General features: G+C 46.1%; 1 protein-coding gene across 4 annotated transcripts in view; it reads right to left on the bottom strand.

Annotated features, from left to right (window-relative positions):
• Positions 1 to 19,254, bottom strand: part of TNS1 (tensin 1) — a 2,137,091-nt gene that overhangs the window by 409,795 nt on the left and 1,708,042 nt on the right. For all 4 annotated transcript variants that reach the window (XM_069616815.1, XM_069616816.1, XM_069616817.1 and 1 more), the window contains 2 exons: positions 14,648 to 14,760; positions 13,664 to 13,724 (listed from right to left, as the gene is read on the bottom strand). In XM_069616815.1, the coding sequence (XP_069472916.1) occupies positions 13,664 to 13,724; positions 14,648 to 14,760 (174 nt within the window). The remainder of the gene's footprint in view (positions 1 to 13,663; positions 13,725 to 14,647; positions 14,761 to 19,254) is intronic.

Consider the following 19,254-nt stretch of genomic DNA (forward strand, 5'->3'; position numbering starts at 1 on the left):
AAAACTCCCGGGACCCCGGGTGATTTCCCCGGACTGTCCCGGGAAAACCCGGACGTCTGGTCACCCTAGATTTGGTGCCGCGCCAAAGCAGCTTCTGGAGTAAGGCAGTGGGGTAGGTGGCACTGCCATCCAGACACATATCTGAGAGCCAGTTCCCACTTTCCCCGGATCCGCCATCTCGTCCCAGCTATTTCCGGGTTTGTTCTCACTGGGAGGTTCCGGTTTCACGTCGGCTCTCCGGCTAAAATGTTAACAGCCGCTCAGAACAGCCTATTAAAGGATGAAAAGTGAGCCGATCTTTAAATATCCTTTATGGAGACACCTTGGCTGCTCCTGCATATAGAGGCAGATCACGTGGATATTTATACAGGCCCAATTCATCTTCCCTCCTAATGGCTGCTCGTCACCTGGGAACGGGTGATCTATCCGATCAGGGCGCCTTCTGCGCTGCTGGTGTAAGCGGTGATCTGCTTCTGAGCTGAAGTACAGACTTGAGCCGCTAGATGGCAGTACGTGCTGCGTCGCCATCTGCTGTGTTTCTGCATTACACATCAGTAGCGGGGTGTGTGCTCACCAGAGCCCGCTATGGCTCAGCCTCACTCACAAACCAGGCAGAGGGATTGTGGGACTTAAAGGCCCAATAGGGTAAGCTTACACAGAGGGCGACATGGGTGCTTCACACAACAATTAAGCTCAAATGAGATATGGAAGTAATGTAGAGGTTTCAATGCTATGAAGCATCTCAAAGCAAACCGGTAGTTAATTGTTTAAACATTGGAAACAGCATTTATAACCTCATTAAAAACACTGTTCAAATTCAGTGAAAGTTATACAAGATGTGTACCTCTTCTTAACTAACCAGGCCTTTTAAGAAGTCAAGTGGTGATACTATGAGGTGCCCCATTTTTTGATGAAAAAAACTATTATTTCTGTTTTCCAGTGTATGCATCTTTAAACATAGCCAGCACATCGTTACCAGTTCACCTATTGCCCAGTTAACAAACCAGTGTATGCATCTTTAAACATAGCCAGCACATCATTACCATTTCACCTCTTGCCCAGTTAGCACACCAGTGTATGCATCTTTAAACATAGCCAGCACATCATTACCATTTCACCTCTTGCCCAGTTAGCACACCAGTGTATGCATCTTTAAACATAGCCAGCACATCATTACCAGTTCACCTCTTGCCCAGTTAGCACACCAGTGTATGCATCTTTAAACATAGCCAGCACATCATTACCTGTTCACCTCTTGCCCAGTTAGCACACCAGTGTATGCATCTTTAAACATAGCCAGCACATCATTACCAGTTCACCTCTTGCCCAGTTAGCACACCAGTGTATGAATCTTAAAACATAGCCAGCACATCATTACCAGTTCACCTCTTGACCAGTTAACACACCAGTGTATGCATCTTTAAACATAGCCAGCACATTGTTACCAGTTCACCTCTTGCCTAGTTAGCACACTTGTGTTTTCAACTGGCTTCCAAGCGTCCTGGTGGAGGATGACCCTCCAGGCCCAGGACATCCCGGCCATCCAACCAGCTATCCAGGGGTGGACTGGCCGATAGGGAACTCTGGAGATTTCCTGGTAGGCCTCTGTATGCTGGGCCTCTTTCCTGTGGTAGCCCATTTTATTTCCACATTTTCTCATAGGGACTGGGTTGGGCTTGCTGAAAATGTGTAATATGGGGCCACACTGAACATTATTTCCAGGGCCTCTTTTGGTTCCCAGTCCACCCCTGCTAGCATACAGGTCACAGGTCAAAGGTCTAGCACCAAGTCGCACTGGGCATTTCTATATAGCATTTTGATATTACTTTCAGGGTTCACGCCCCACACTCATGTGCTGTCCACTAGAGAGCAATGCTTCGGGGTCTTCTCAGAGTTGGGCTTTAGTCCCAAACCTTGTGGTATGTGGCTGTAGGCATCTGAAAGCCGTGCCCTGCAGATCGGTGGGCAGCTACACCCATTTCCCGATTGTGCAAAACGAGTGTGTGTTTTTAGACTAAAGATAACATTCGCCCGGCTTGAACATGGCTAGCTCTCCACTTTTGCAGGACAAGCATGGGTGGGGGATAATGATAATGATGTGTTATTTATATAGCGCTTTTGCCAAAGTGCTTTGCAGGGGACATATGTTACATACAATTTTACACCCAACCAAGGTTGTCACTCATTTATTGACCTCGGAAGGATGAAAGGCTGAGCTGACTTTGCTGGAATTTGAACCTGTGACTGGCAGATCGCACACAGATTGCACTTGATTGCCGCAGCAATCGCTCAACCCACTGAGTTATCTTACTGGCATACCCGCTGAGCTATCTTACACAACACCTGTGGCTGGCTGGTGCTAGCATGTGATCACACCTGAGGCATGTGATCATTTGCCAGCACTAAAGGCCACGGTTTGCTTCAGTGTTGCATTGTTGCACATTCCTTTTTGCAAAACCCATGAATTTCAATGTTTGCAATACGTTGCAGTGTTTCCTGTTTCCTCGGTTTGACCTTTCTGGCAATCCCCTTGATCGTGAACCAGCGCATTGCCAATACCATCCAGGGTTCGGAAAAGAACAGTTTATACTGTGGTCTAAGGAGTTTTGACATTGTGTCCTCCTGCACAATACCCCTGTTCAACATGGCTGCCCTGATGTCAGAATTCCATGGTTCTAGTTCCCTTCGTCTTTCCTTTCCTTCCTTGAAGGGGAGGGGACATTTTTGGAGTTCATATGTTCTCCTGTTCCTGGTACCTTGTTTCTGTGCTGTGTTTTTTCCTGCCTCTTCCCTGCTTTTCGCCCTTGTTTCTCTGTTGATTATAGAGGGTGGTGTGTGGTGGCATGTGCTGTCCTGCTGCTGTCTGAATCCCTAAGCTTTACTTCCTGCTCTCTAAGGAATACTCAATGTTGCTCCTTATCTAGTCAAATTGAGTATTGAGCCTTTCAGCCTTTTGCAAGCGCACATTTTCATGACACCTTGTGACTGGCAGGGGTCATGGGCTTCAATGGAATCCCGGGTGGTGTTTCCTGTCCTCTGGAGTGCTGTATTTAAGTTGCTTTATATAATGCCATCATGTAATGCCATCAAAGTGGACAGCTTGCCAGAACTTGTGATGACTTCTATAGCTCTTCTACCCTCTTGCTCTATTGAATGGTAGCCTGGATTTAGCATTGAGCTCAACGTGCATGCTATTGGCGAATGCACACTCTCTGTGTGATCTTGGCAGCATCCTCTGTCTATTGTCCTCTCTGACAATTCCCATCAACTTAACGTCATCCTGGTCTTAGTGCCGGAGAAGTGGCCAGATTTGTACGGGTTGTAATGCCAGTGCAGTGACTATATCTGGCTGGGCACATTGTGAGGATGTGTACCACTGGATACGCCAACACAACTTGTGTCTTTGTGTCAGTACTAAAAGAGCAGACGTTAAATGAATGAAACTGCGGTCCTAGTTGTAGCCACAGTGCAATGACCAAACACGTCCAGTGTTAGCCTGGACACAAACACTTGGATTAGCACTTAGGCCAGCACACATGTGTTCATTGTCTTAACCTTAGGTTCATCATCAACCTTCCATTCAGGATAGTAATCAGAGCAGTTCCAGAAGCAAACCTCCCACAGGTCCAGTGTTCTCCTAGCCTGCACACAATAAATCAAGCAAAACCATTTGATAGATGATTATGTTGAGGATGGGCCATGAACTATCATGTCCTGATATGTCTTGACGTGACCTTCCATGAGATGTTATGATGGCACATCAAATGCCATGATAGGTACTCATGTTATGTCATGATATAAGAAACTTGTATATGTGATGTTACGATATGCCATGTTATGTTATGTTTGTCCCGGGAGGGTAGCTCAGCGGCAACGTGCTCGCCTTGGAAACAGGATGACACGAAACAACACAGGTTCGATTCCTCGGGTCCGCGCTTATAAACCTCTGGGTATTTAAGCGCGTTATAAATACGCAACTAAGACAAAAACAATTACGCAACTAAAAAAAACATTTTCCTGTAACAGCGCCTCAATGCCCACGGGCTGTGTGAGTGCTTTAAAAATTCAAGCAAATAAATAAATTGTTTAGTCATGATAAATATTAGGATATGTCACAGTAATGACGTATTACTGTGTCATACAGGTTATAATATATGACTTATATCATGTCTTATTTTATTTCATGTCATAGCATGACATGTTGTGGCATAATAGTGCCCACAAGTTCTTCATATGACATGCCCACTAAGCCCAAAATGTAACGTCCATGGTAACTTGCAATTCTGAGTGAACTACCACTTTGACTTTCCCAGTACACTACCAGCATAACATTCCTAATAAGCTTGGTATTGATATTGGCAATAAGCTAAGTTGTTTGAGCAATATAACGTCGGCGCAGGTGCCATTACTTGACTGGTAATGCACCTCTCCACCCCCCACAAACATTCATAGCTGTGAGCACTCTAGCATTATTTCCGGGGAGCAAACAGATTTCTTTTTAAATTGAGAAACGACATTGTTAGCCTTTTTCAATTTAAAAGCTACAAAAAAATGGCCTCCATGGACGCAGGGAGAAAGGGACTACACCTATTCTCTTTTCCATTTCCATGATGGCCATTGCCACCGAATGAAAGGGGCGGAACAGCAGAGTGGCAATGTCTGAGGCACCACAGCTAAGAAGGGCCGATATAAGGGTGGTGTATGAATTGGTTGGGAGTAAGGGGCAAGTGGTAAGGGGGTGCAGAGTGAGCAAAGGCTTTTGCCCAGGACAAAAGATGGCAGCCCTCCACTTCTCAGGAGGCTTCAATGGTGGTCAATACCGTGAAGAAAAGTCTGCCTTCAGAGCTTCCTGATTGGCTGGGAGGTGCCATTACATCACCTCCCGGGGGCTAATTCCTAGTAAGATTTGAGTTTGATGGTCCCAATAATTTTGATAATCCTGGTAAACTCCCAGTTTGACTTTCTAACTATGCTCTGAGTTTCATTTGAATTCCCGTCAGAAAGCTACATCATACCTTATCTACCGATTATCCCAGCTCAATGACGTCTTCCACAATGAAGATAAAATAACTGACCTCACCATGACAGAAATCAACACAGAATCCAATCAGATTCCAATAACATAATTATCAGAGACCTCCACCTTCTGGGAACACCTTCTGATAAAAACAGAGAAGAAGTCCTTATCCTCATCAAATCCCTAAATTAAATAATGCTCGTCACAGAACCCACACACCTAGTATTCACAGCATCATCAGCCACCAATTACTCTTTTACTTCCAGTTTGGACAGACCAGGCTGTCATACCAGTTCACCTCCAACACACAGCACCTGCCCTCACCAGCCAATCCAATAGAAGCAAATGCAGAACACCAAAACACCAAGACATCCTACAAGAAGGTATTGCAATAACACCTCATCTTCATGGCATCTACTCCCACCCTTTTGACAGATGTAAGCACCCTATTCAGTGCCCTCAACCACACCATGACTGACAGTATCAATACTAAAGCTTAGAGTCAACAGATGGAAACCCTTCAAACCCTGACACGTTGAGGAACTCAAAAACAGCAAATGCACCATAAGCTAAAAAGAAAAAAGATCTCACAAAAGTGGCATTCACTGGGAGAGCACTCTCTGGTTAGCTCTCAGGAATCACTACCTCACCCAAAGCCAGCAACTGTGCATCGACTATAGAATTAAGGGCCAACAAAGACAGAGCCCTCTGCAAGGCTGGCAAACACTGACCAACCTTGTTTCTGAATCTCGAGTCCTTCAGTAAATTACAAATTACACCAACATCAATGAGTTCTTCAGGGACACAATTGACAAAATCAGCTACCACCTCAAGAGCTCCAACCACAAACAGACATCCGTACCGTCATACCATGCGACACCCAAGAGGGAGCACATTCAGGACTATAACTTTGAAAGACCTGATCAGCGCTCTAAGAGTTCTCAAAGTGACCTCCTACGCAGCCAATGTCATCCACACCGCCAATTTAAAAACCACCACTCACTGCATACTGCATACACGCTGACAGCAGTCTTCAACATCATCAATGCTTTCCTCATGTAAGGAATGTTCCCTGATGAAGAAAAACACACTCGAACCAGCACACTTGCCGTCCATTGAGAGGATCATCAAGGCAAACATCAACCTTAAACTACACACAAAATCATAGGATTACCACAGGGGCACTGTCATGAGTTAGCTTTTCAAGCAGTGTCAGCAGAGATATGCACTGCCTTTTATACCCGTAGAAATCCATAACTCAGTGGTCGCTTCTCTCATTAAATCCAGGTTACACAATATAAATTCAATCTGCACAAGTCTCTGATCGCTCCAAATCCTATTATTACAGAATATTCAGAATGCTGCTGCTCGGCTGATTTGGGGACTGAGGACAAAATATCCCATTGCTCTATTGTAACATGCTTGGTGTAGTCACATTGTCTTTAGCATCTGCTGGCTGTTTTCTAAGTGTCTTCACGACCTTGCTCCACCATACTTTGCAGCTGACCCTTATGGTCATTTGCCTAACAGAGTCTTGCATTCTGCAGGTCGCTGGCTCTTGAATACCCCCTCGCAAGAGCCAAGGGTTCAGGTGAGTGAACGTTCTGTTGGTTCAGATCCGTAGGTTTTGGAATATTCTCCTCCGTCTCTCCTGTGGTCCTTCAGAAAAACGTTCTTATTCAGTTAATCGCAACACACTGTTACTTGTTCTGTGTTGTTTTAATGGCTATTTCTATGTTGTAGGCCTACAGTCAATTTTGTTCGTGATGTGGTCACTCTGCAAACTGTAGACTCATGAAATCTAAAAAAAACTCTGACTTCTGATCAAGACGCAGTACTTAGACACCCCCCTCCAAGTCATTGATGATACCTGCATCTCAACGCTGAAGGGAACCCCTGCCTATTGATCATGTTCAACCTCTCGGAGGCTTTGTCTTGTCCGCAGGACTCTCCTTGACATCCAGTCAATTGCATGAGGTTCAAACACTTGGTTCTGCCTTTGTTTGCATCAACCTCAGGGGCAGACACTGTGACATCGAGATAGGCATCTACGGATCCAATCAGTGGCCACTGGAAGCTGAGGAGTTAGAAAGGTTCCATTCTTTCCCCAGTCATTGTCAAGCTCTGAATTGATTCCCTGGAAGACATCCTCACTGACCACAACATCAGGATCCGCCAATCGCTCAAGTCATGCAACTCAACCTAAAAGTCAACAATTTCCGAATCATCCTTCAACAGAAACAGCTCTTCTCCCACATCCAAGGTTGGATATCCAGGGTCTACTGGAAACTGTGTTAGATGAACACCAAATTCATAAGATTCAGGCATTACACAGAGGATGCTCATTCCCAATGGTGGCCTATGGTAATGACTTATGACTGAGCCATACCCAAATTGGACATATGTGGAAAATATTATGGTTTCACAATCAACTGTGTTCATTCTGTGACAACGTGGTGCAGCTCTCACTTCTCTTTAGACTATAGCCCATATCCCGGCACACAGACATCAGAACCGTTTTCAAAGCCCAGTTCCTTTTTCCACCAAGAAGCTGTCAAGTTCTACTGATATGCATCCCATTATCCAACATGGCCCAGCTGAAAACCATCCAGCAAGACGCTCATGGATACCTGACTCAGATCTGAAGACGTTTAGCATCATCACCCCAAACTGCACTGGCTAACTCACCTTACGCATCATGTTAAGGAGAGTCGCCATTGTCTATAAGTCAATGATGATCAACGCATCACCGTACCTGGTCTACCCTGTGGGCAACATACCAACAGTAGCCATAACATCACCAGGATGGAGACCTGGAAAGATAACACGGATGAAAACAGGAAACAGATCTTTGCCTGCTATACAGCTCGACTTTGGAACAAGTCACCAATGCACATGAGATTCGATCTTCGACCACCTGAATTTCAGGAAGGAACTAAAGACTCTACTCTTCAAAAATAAAAAAGACATAGATGTTGATTGTTGCATCTCAACCCCCACTCTGCTTCGCCATGCCCCGTCCTTCCCCCCTTTTCATATTCCCTATTTCCCTCCTCTCTGAATTGAACACAATATCCCCTTAAAGCTTTCTTTTTGGGCACATCACTCAGTTGCTTGCCATCCATGTTCATGCTATTGAACATCTGTGCATGGATAGTTACATACAAACATAGATGATTCTTACATAAGGAAGGGACAGCATTCCCCAAGTATGATGAACAGAGCATTCTCTATCACAGGGCCTGCAATCTATGACTCCCCACATGTTTTGGACTATGATTCCCATGATCCATCACCATTGGCTATGTTGGGTTTGGCTGATGGGAGATGAAGTCCAAAACATCTGGAGAGCCAAAGTTGATGACCCCTTCTTTATCACACTCCACAGACATAAGCAGTACTCACCACATACATGTCACCCAAAGAGCGGGCCCCTCTTGCACCTGACCTACCTATTTGTTTTTTTGGGGAATTCAACCCGTCCTAAGGAATTAGCCTATTTCTGGTTCATGGCTTGTTTAATTGCAAAGCCTCCAGGTTACATACCATCTTCCTAAAAGCAGTATGGTATACAGGCTGATGCTAGGAGCAGAGTTTAATGTAACCTTGCAGATGTAACATTAGAGCAGATGGAAGGGAGGTGGGCCAGAAGCTCAGAGTCTGCCATCAACGGCCAGCATCAACACGGCCCCTCTGGCAAGTTCGGCGAGTGGCCCGTTACACGGACTTCACATGCATAGATAGGGTATTGTGGGGCGGGCAACTCTGTGAAAAGCGACTAGTAGCTCGGGCGCATGTGGGCGCGCACTGTGAGTACGAAGCTATATCATGGGGTAAGTTGCCAGCTGCAGAGAGCCTTGCGTACCCACGTCACGGAGACCACAGACTGGTAAAGACTGCCAGCTGGAACACACGTGGGTATAGCCACTTATTGCATGCGCACGGTTCTTTGTCCTTCTTGACAAACTTTGAAATGCTCACGCTACAGTAGACTTGGCTAGACAGCTCTCTCCAGGTGGAGGGTTACCACATTTGTCAGAATCTGGCCAAAAAGGGCCCTAAGGATAGACCATTTGGGGGTCTTATAATTGGCGTCAAACACAACTTTTGCTCCTCCCGGGTGGTGGCACCCTCTGCCGAGGAAAATGTGATGGCAGTGGAGGTGTGGCAGGAGGAAAGCGTGAACGAGTGGAACATGCTGGTGATAATTGTGTACTAAAGTATTGCATGACATACAAGCGAGCATTGAAGATACCTCGTTATCATGTGAAGAGAATCAGGTTGAGTATTCAATCATTTTAGGTGGGGACCTAAATGCCAGGTGCGTGGACGAAAAGCTGCGTTCAGCCTACAGTAAAGATACAAAAAAGAGTGCGATGATACAAGGGATCTGCTACCCTAAGGGTAGAGGGTTGCTTTCCTGAGGCAGTGGGACTTATTTATGCTAAAGGGCAGGACCGAGGGAGGCAACCCAGGAAAATGTAACTGGGGTGGGAATGATTGCAAGGCTACCTTGGACTATCTCTTCTGAAATAATGCATGTCTACTGATGGCCGAAGAGCAAAAGGTTATCCCCATTAAGTTTAGTGACCGTAACATCTTGGCACTTGTTTTTAATTTGCAACACACTAGGCTTAGGGAGAGTGGTTGTAGTGGTATTCATACTAATCAAGCTGGCAATTGCGTTCGCTGGACGGCGAAGCACTTGCACAAGATGGATACGAGGATCTCTGGGTTACGATATAAGGATATTGATGTCCTGGGCTTTATGAAATGTACTGAGGTAGAGGAATGGGTCAGAACGTTGACCACTAAAACTGGCACTGGCAGTCAAACTCCAGGGGTGACATGTAGTAAACCTTTGCATGTATTCAACGGGGCTATACGGGATGCCAAGAGAGCAATGTGTAGAGAGATATGGATGGCACCTAAACAGGGGCAGCCCGCGCACTGGCCATACGTATAAGGTGCGCTAAGAAAAATGATCGAGGATGCCTTAAGAGATGCAGCTTATCCATTCTCAATGCACTTCGGCAGAAAATGATTCTGGCACTTAGAAGTGCTAACCCTAGAACAATCTTGGGCTGGCTGGCTGAGGCAAGGATCACTGTAAGAAACACAAGATATATCCTATACAAGAATTACATGGCTGAGGCATGTGTAAGGCACGGTGCAGATAGTATTCTGTTCTTCTGCCCAAGCTATGTTCATCGCACAACCTCGGAATGTTGGATTTTCTGATTAGGGGGACACTGGAGTCTGGGGTCCCACATTATACATTACCTTTGTTGACTTCAGAGCAGCATTCGACAGGGTCCACCGTGCCAAACTTTGGGTTAAAATGCTATCCTGGGGGGTGCCACAAATGGCTTATAAATGTGTTCAAAGGGCTACATTTGAATACCCAAGTTCGTGTTTGAGTGAACGATGAGGTGGGAAGTATCTGCCCCAGCTGGATTTTTAAAGGGGTGAAACAGGGCTGTACGATCGCGCCATTGCTTTATAATCTATATATGGCTGATCGCTCGACCCATCTCTCACCAGATATTGGTTGTTGCCCCAAAGTGGGTGGGAGGACCATCCCCTGTATGCTATATGCTGACGATTTGGTCATGCTGAACTATACCTAGGGTGTAGCAAAAGCTATGTTTGATACCCTGATTAATTTTGCGGCAGAAAATGAGTAGAGGATTAACATGGGGAAGACAAAGGTATTGGTAGTCTCCTCTAAAAAAGTGAAGTGCCCCAGTTTTAATACTCACCTCGGAAACGTGGATTTTGTAGTATCATATCCTTACATAGGCTTAGATATGAGTAGCAGTAGAGCCTAAATGTACATAGTGGCCGCTAAGAAGGCCAAGGCTCTACGCATGATCCAGTTGATTGGCAACTCTGCAAGAAATACTGCAGGGTTTTCCCTGGAGGTTTTATTACTCTGTACAGACAGTGCTTCTGCCCCATTGTTTTATATGTTTGGGAGGCGTTGGCCATGGGGGATTTGCACTGGTTAGATTTCCTTTTAGAAGCGTATCTTGAGGCTAAGTGCTTCAACTACAATTGAATTCATTCAGCTGGAGTTGGGACTGGTCTCGCTTAAAGGCGAGTTGCTTATCAGACGGGAACAATTGTACATAAAAAGCCATATGAAACCAAAATGTCAACCGTCCTGACGAAGGCTCTAAGAAGGAAAAGGCCCACATAGCCCTGATATAAGGCCGAAACACCCTGGTGTAGACACACTTTTTCCAACCACAGTGTCACAAATGTTCTTTCACTGTTTTGTACCGATATACATCTTGTGTACGTGTTCCACTTGTTCATGTGATATGACCCCTGTCGTTCTTTTGATGTATCGACAGTAGAATCTGTATTTTGTTATCTGTTGTGACGTATGTGCAAGAAGTGCAACTTGCTTTTGTTTTATTGTGCAAATTTATATTGCTTTACCTTGTAACCTATGATGTTCATAACTATACCTAATACAATTAGCAATTAGATGCTAGAAATTACAAAAATATGTATTCTAAACATTTAGGTGTGGTACTCGATTATTTATGTGTGAATTGGGAATGAACAGTAAGGGGGCATGATTGTCATGTCGGCCCGTTCACTTGTATTCTTGTTAAACACTAAACAAGGCAAGACATTAGGTATGCATTGAGTGTACGCTCCCTGGTCTGCATAGCTCATGAATTCCCTGAGGACTCTTTGCCACCAGCGAATTTGTATTATATATATATATATATATATATATATATATATATATATATATATATATATATGAATTGTGATTTGGTATTTTGTTAAAGTTCTTTTGGAACTAAATACAAATAAGTAAATAATAATAAAAAAAGAAAGTGAGTCTCAAGTGCCAGATAGAAATGGGCTGGCTTGCTAGTCTGCCATGCTGTATAATAAGAAAGTGAGTCTCAAGTACCAGATGGAACTGGACTGGCTTGCTAGTCTGCCATGCTGTATGATGTGACAATGAGTCTCAAGTGCCAGAAAGAACTGGACTGCCTTGCTAGTCTACGTATGATGAGAAAGTGAGTCTCAACTGCCAGATAGAACTGGACTGGCTTGCTGGTCTGCCATGCTGTATGATGAGAAAGTGAGTCTCAACTGCCAGATGGAACTGGACTGGCTTGTTAGTCTGCCATGCTGTATGAGAAAGTGAGTCTCAAGCACCAGATATAACTGGACTGCCTTGCTAGTCTACCATGCTGTATGATGAGAAAGTGAGTCTCAACTGCCTGATAGAACTGGACTGGCTTGCTAGTCTGTCATGCTGTATGATGAGAAAGTGAGTCTCAAGCACCAGATAGAAGTGGACTGGCTTGCTAGTATACCATGCTGTATGATGCAAAAGTGAGTCTCAAGTGCCAGATAGAACTGGACTGCCTTGCTAGTCTGCCATGCTGTATGATGTGACAATGAGTCTCAAGTGCCAGAAAGAACTGGACTGCCTTGCTAGTCTACGTATGATGAGAAAGTGAGTCTCAACTGCCAGATAGAACTGATCTGGCTTGCTGGTCTGCCATGCTGTATGATGAGAAAGTGAGTCTCAACTGCCAGATGGAACTGGACTGGCTTGTTAGTCTGCCATGCTGTATGAGAAAGTGAGTCTCAAGCACCAGATATAACTGGACTGCCTTGCTAGTCTACCATGCTGTATGATGAGAAAGTGAGTCTCAACTGCCTGATAGAACTGGACTGGCTTGCTAGTCTGTCATGCTGTATGATGAGAAAGTGAGTCTCAAGCACCAGATAGAAGTGGACTGGCTTGCTAGTATACCATGCTGTATGATGCAAAAGTGAGTCTCAAGTGCCAGATAGAACTGGACTGCCTTGCTAGTCTACCATGCTGTATGATGCGAAAGTGAGTCTCAAGTGCCAGATAGAACTGGACTGCCTTGCTAGTCTACCATGCTGTATGATGCGAAAGTGAGTCTCAAGTGCCAGATAGAACTGGATTGCCCTGCTAGTCTGCCATGCTGTATGAGGGCGTGGGTCTCAAGCACTAGATAGAACTGGACTACCCTACTAGTCTACCATGAACTGTCCTGCTTCTGGAACACACAACTTGGAAGTGAGCTAGAAGTCAGAGACAAGAATTGAGAACTCATGGTAACAAAACGAGTGCACACTCAAGCCAAAGATCCAACCCTAACACCCAAAATAACTTTTTTTCAGAAAATGTATATTTTTACATTTTCCATTGAGTAGTAGGTCTTTCATGCCATCATGTCTGTCACACAACTTTATACCCTCAGGGCCCATTATCCACCATAAAAGGCACAGGTACAGGATGCCAGCCACAAATCTTCCAGCAAGGCCATGACCCAGTGCCAGGATTTGTGCAGCTTGAACATGATGGCTGCATTTCCCATGGGCAGGGAGGTGAGTGCCAGGAGGCTTCATGCACCACCTCAGTATGTGCAGGCCTGTCCAAGGAAACCCAAATCCTCGATAAAACATTTAGAAAAACACCTCAGAAACGCCATGTTCTTGCTTCCCCACCAATAACAAATGTCCTTCAATTTACCTAAAGACATAACACAGGTCTCCTATTTTCAGCCATGTTGTTACATCTCGCAGTGACACAGGAAGAGCTTAGCTGAAACCCGGAAGTGATTGTATACTCACTAGATTCCGGATGTGTAGACCGGCTGCATGGCCTGGTAGATCTTCAGGAAAGGACGGCAGCCTGCAGGAGAGGAGGAAAGGAAGCGGTGAAGCATCAAGCAAAGCTCCGGTTCGAGTCCAGCACCGACACTAATGTGCCAGCGGCATGGAGACAGGCACGGGCGCCTCTTGCTAGTAGGATCAGATCAGCACAGTACTGGGAGCACAGACATTTTGTCCCAGGTGGAATTGCTGCGAGGAAATAAATGCAGCCATTTCCCATATTTTATCCGTTTTTAAGTATAATGAAGAATTTCTGCCCATCTTTCACAAAGATGGGTCACTGTGAAAGCAGGGGCACAGGGCTAGCGGGAAATTGACCAACCGAGACTGCTAATCGTTGGACAGAAGGAGAGGAGAGAAAGGGAGGAAGGAAGAAAGGGGGGGGCCGGAAGGAAGGAACGAAGGGGGGAAGGAAGGAAGGAGGGAGGGAAGGAGGAAGAAAAGGAGGGAGGAAGGTAGGAAGTAAAGGAGGGAGAGAGAGAAATGGAGGGAGGAAGGGATGGAGGGAGGAAGAAAGGTAGGAAGGAGGGAAGGAAGGAGGGAGGGAAGGAGGAAGAAAAGGAGGGAGGAAGGTAGGAAGTAAAGGAGGGAGAGAGAGAAATGGAGGGAGGAAGGGATGGAGGGAGGAAAAAAGGTAGGAAGGAAGGCATTGAGGGAGAGAGAAAGGGAGGAAGGGAGGGAGAGAAAACGGGAGGAAAGAATGAAAAAATGAAGGAATGGGGGAGGGAAGGAAGTAGTAAAGCAACAAAGGAGCAAGAGAGGAGGGTGCCAAACAAGCTTAAATGGATAACTGAAGAAAAGGTTGATGGCAAATAAGAACAAATACAAAGGAAACGGGAGATGGTTTAAGAGTTAATGAAGCCTATTGCATTGGCTGAGCCATGTCCCAACTCCTAACCAATCCAAGAAGAGAGACAGAGAGGAAGGACTCGTTTGCATTACCTCCTTTGGACTCGAAGTTCGGGATCCCGTGCATCATGACATGATGGAGGAACAGGGGCTTGTTGTTCATTTTGATGGTTCCGGAAAGTAGTCCACTGAAGTAATGTATGTACCTGGAAAAGTAGTGAAAGAGAGCGCGTGAACAGCAGTCCCTTGGGAAAGAGTGTGCCTTTATTAAACAAGTTCAGAGGCAGCACGTCCAGATTCTAGCCTCATTCCTTGCACACACTCAGCACCCCTCGGAGTGGCAGATTAGAGGAGGGGGAAGGGCAGGAAAACAGTGAAAAAGTAGAAGTTGTAATTCCAAGCCCCTCAGGCACAACTTAAACCCCCCCCACTCATTGCCGACCACTGCCACCTTCCAAAACACAAGTGGCAACATGGAGCAGTTTCAGATGAGCTCCAAAATCAAGGCTGCAGCCACGTAGAGAAAAGGACCCATCCGTGTGCTCCCTTTAGAATTCCCTGGAAGTCTTCCAGGTGAGAGCACCCGGGAGGCTCCGCCTCTACGCTGCCTTTAATATTCTGTGACAGTGTTTCTGCTGGGAGAGATCAGGAGGCTCCTCCCCCGCAATTCATTTTATGTTCACTGACAGTGTAGCTGTTGGGAGAGCCCCAGAGGCTCCTCCCCTGCGCTCCCTTTTGTGCTCAGTGGCAGTGCTCCTATTGGCAGAACTCAGGAGGCTCCTCCCCAGCGCTCCTCTTCTGTGACAGTCTTCAATACTGAAGTGGATTTCGCCAGTGTGCCACAACCTGTCTTAGGAAACACCAGCTCACCGGATTCCCAAAGGCCTAGCCAGGGGTGACTAGATTAAGCAAAACGTAAGTAAAGAAACCTACTGACCCTCTTACAAGTCTTAAGTATCGGTTAGAGAGCAAGGATTCAAGATACTTGGCATACTGATGTGCCACAACAAACCGGCCTAGGTTCTCACATAAGCGTCCTATAGGCTTAACGCAGCCAGAACCCAGTCTGGGTGTACACCCACCAGACTGCACACATTCAACTGTTATCATCACCACCACACCTAACACTAGGACACAGCTACCATCAGGCAGTTACATCTGCTGCACACATAACTGGTGCACCCACACACTCTACAATGCTTACTCTCTCTACTGACATGGACTACGGTCCCCAACGGTGTTCAACCTACCAGCGCTTTGAGGTCATACCAATGATATATATAGCGCTATATAAATGCCAAATAGCATAACATAACATACATAACTAAGCAGTGACACGCTTCTTTCACGTGCCACACTCTGTCCAAAAGACCCTTATCAACTGGAGCCCTGGTGCCTTCTCTTCTCCGCCATGTACACTTTCTCTGGACTCTCCCACCTTACAGTCGCAGAAGGCATGTGCAGCTCACGCCGCTAGAGGTCACCCAAAGGTTATCCATCTGCACGTGATCACCACGCCACCTGGCTCCACCATCAATGATGTGGGTGCTTCAGCAGAAGCAATAACACACCGTGGCACTGTTGTGTATGGTCTCCTTAGTTATTTAGATGTGTTTAACTTTCTGAATGCAGTGTCCTCATACTGTGACACCATTGCAGAGAATTATTTTGGATCTGTAATAAATTGCTGTGACTTGAAAGGGGGGGGGGGTACAGAGCATTTTCTCTGCCAGGTATACATTTCTCGTTTTTGGGAGGCCTTGGGGTAAGGAAATCCTCCTATTGTTTTATGTTGGATATCGTTTTCTGTGCCTCCTCTGTACACCTGCTGTAATGCTTGTCTGTGGGGGGGATAAACAGGGGTGCAGTGCAGGGTATGGAAAAGGTATGCTAGGTGGATACTGTAGCTGGGCAGCTTCCAGCTACCTGGTCTGTTCTATCTCGAAATTCTATCTGACATCGTAGACATGTCAGACTTCACTCTCGTTCTCTCTCCGATGTCACTCAGAATCGATAGCTGGAGTAAATCTGTAATTGCAAGTTGATCCGATACTTCCGATATCAACGGTGAACCTTACTGAGCCGCAGAACCTTGCTCCTAGCGACAGCCATGTACATGAATGACTGGTGACTACCGGTCTGGGCGCTTTGAAACAGAATGTATTTCCTGTATAAGCACCAAACAAGCAAACAATAAATAAATACCCAGCCTCATCTGCACAGACCATGTTCGCCTGTGCATGGGATAGCTCAGGGAGCTAGACACCAGCTCCTGAGGTTTGGCTTTCCTCTAAAGGTCAATGAAAATAATAAGGAAATGATATGATATGATAGGTTATTTATAACACGCTTACTATCCTGAGGTTTCTAAGCGCCAACCCGGGGATCGAAGCTGTGGTGGTCCGTGTTGTCTTGCTTCCAAGGTAATCACATTGCCTCTGAGCTATCCTCCCGAAACAAATGGAGACAACAGTCCCTTTCTGTGCAAGACCATCTGGAAGGAGTGGTTTTCATAGCAGCCCACATGGACTAGACATGGTTATGTTAAGTTGATTTATACCGGGCATCGTTACCATTTCCAAGGCACTCGCGTGGCTCTGTAAGAATGTGGGTTTGGTAAGTTAGCGAGGGAAGAGGGGTAGGATAGATGTTGTGCTCTTATGTTGGGTCTTGCAGGACCAGGAAACACTGGTGTTTGTGAGTGTTGACTTTCTGAGTGTGTTTTAATTGTGTGCACTGGGGTTATTGTGTCCGGGGGGCAAAGGGGGAAAGTCCAGTGTCTGGATTGTTTGTTTGTGGCAGTTTGTTCTTTTAGTGGATGGGTGGGTTTCATGTTTTGCGTGTGATAGGGCTGGCCCCTTGGGTCATGTGAGGTATGTGTGGGGTATGCTGGAGTGGATCGAGGAGCAGGGTGATTCGTTTTCAGTGATTAGTACAGTGTGGTCGTTTTATTGCTGGTTCCAGTATCCGTACTATCCCTTGATTGTCTTGGGTCTGTCCTGATAGTTGTTGGAGATGCACATTTTTTTGCCAGTCTCTGTGAGTTGAATAACCAGGTTTTCAATCGTTTTCTGAAGGCAAGGCGATCTTCTGTCATTCTTATTTCCTTCGGGATGGAGTTCCATAGATTGGGTATTAGACAAGTAAATGCGGTTCGTCCAAATTTCCTTTTCTCGTAGTGTTTCGTGTCGATTTGAGGGCAAGTTGGTTTGAGTTTTGAAACCACACCACAGCCACTTCCTGTCTGTGCTTTGGTTTGCCTCCAGTTCTCCCTTGCCTTGATTACCCTGACACTGGAAGTGCTTCCTTTGCTGGTGGGGGGGGGGGGGGGTTGTGTGACCTCAGTTCTCGATTGACAAGGGATGATTAAGGAACGGGACAGGGTTCCTTTTTAGAGGACATTAGGTGGAATCAGTAGATTCCTGTGTCAAGGGAAGAAGAGACCACAACTCAATCTTTAGTATCCAGGATCATCTGAAGGGTGGATGAGGAGCACAAGCCAATCCTGGAAATGATGTCCAATCACAGAGGATTACAATGCCAGCCTACAGGCATGCATGGACATCTTGGCCAATAGAACTGACAACAATCTGAATGCCGATTGGACAGGTGTGCCTTCAGTGGCCATAACACATCTGCCACCCACAATATTTGCAATGCAACTATTCCAGCAAATCATCGCTCCGTTTTTCCATCCAGACCTGGCTAGTGGAAATCAGAGCAAATTCGTGGATTTCCGCTCTGCCAGATGAACCGGATAAGGCATGCAATTCCTTGTTTCTGTTCCACAATCCAACAATTTGCCCAGACCAGTCAAGGTGTTGCTTAATGAGCTGAACAAGGGGGAGAGAAGGCAAGGGAAGGAGGGCAGGTGGTGATGCATCCAGGAGGGAGTATCCTTCAAGGGAGACAGGAGGGTGGTCAGCTGACTGAGATGACCCTGTGGATGAATTTACAGGTTCCTTCTCTATACATAAGTTCTTGACCATGTCAAGTCCACCTTTGATAGCATTCCCTGTTCTTCCCCCCGAAACATGTCTTTATTTCCACTGGAACCACAACCATGGAAATGCTCTCTACATCAAAGTATAACCTGCTTCTACATTGAGGACCACAACTCTATAAAATAGCCCTCAAAAGCCACATGTATATGCCCACCCCCATTACTCCTGTTAGTCAATAAAAGAGTTGCCGTTTACTTTTAGCAACTACTGCCCATTGACGATACAGAGCTTGATGAGCAAGAACCTTCTGCAGGCAAAACCTACCAAGATGGAGATCCCCTGGTGGAGGCACATGCGAATCCCTGGACCTCTCACCAGGGCCACACCAATTAGGAGGCTCCCCCAAATCCTCGAAACAGGTAAAGAACCGGGGGGCCTTGCTAGCGTAGTTCAGCATGCTTCCCTATTCCGAGAAGAGTCCAGTGAGCCATGGCCGGGGCCCTCTCCAATGTGGACTGCTCAGAGGGTGTGTTTTTCTGCCCAACCCTGTTTCTGATCCCTCGTTGGCTGAGGATGCAGAACCCTGCAGCTCATCTTCTGCCCTGCATGGGCAGAGTTAAACATCTAACAGACTCCACCAGGGATGCACGTGCCTCAGAGTAACTGCTCAAACAACCCTGTGTTGCTTTGCATGGAGGACAGCGCGTTTTACGCGGATGTTTCACAATTCCGAGCAATCTTCTGCCTCATTGTCTG

Source organism: Ambystoma mexicanum, chromosome 9 (genome assembly GCF_040938575.1).
Source record: "Ambystoma mexicanum isolate Mex_15411 chromosome 9, UKY_AmexF1_1, whole genome shotgun sequence".
Taxonomy (NCBI): domain Eukaryota; kingdom Metazoa; phylum Chordata; class Amphibia; order Caudata; family Ambystomatidae; genus Ambystoma; species Ambystoma mexicanum.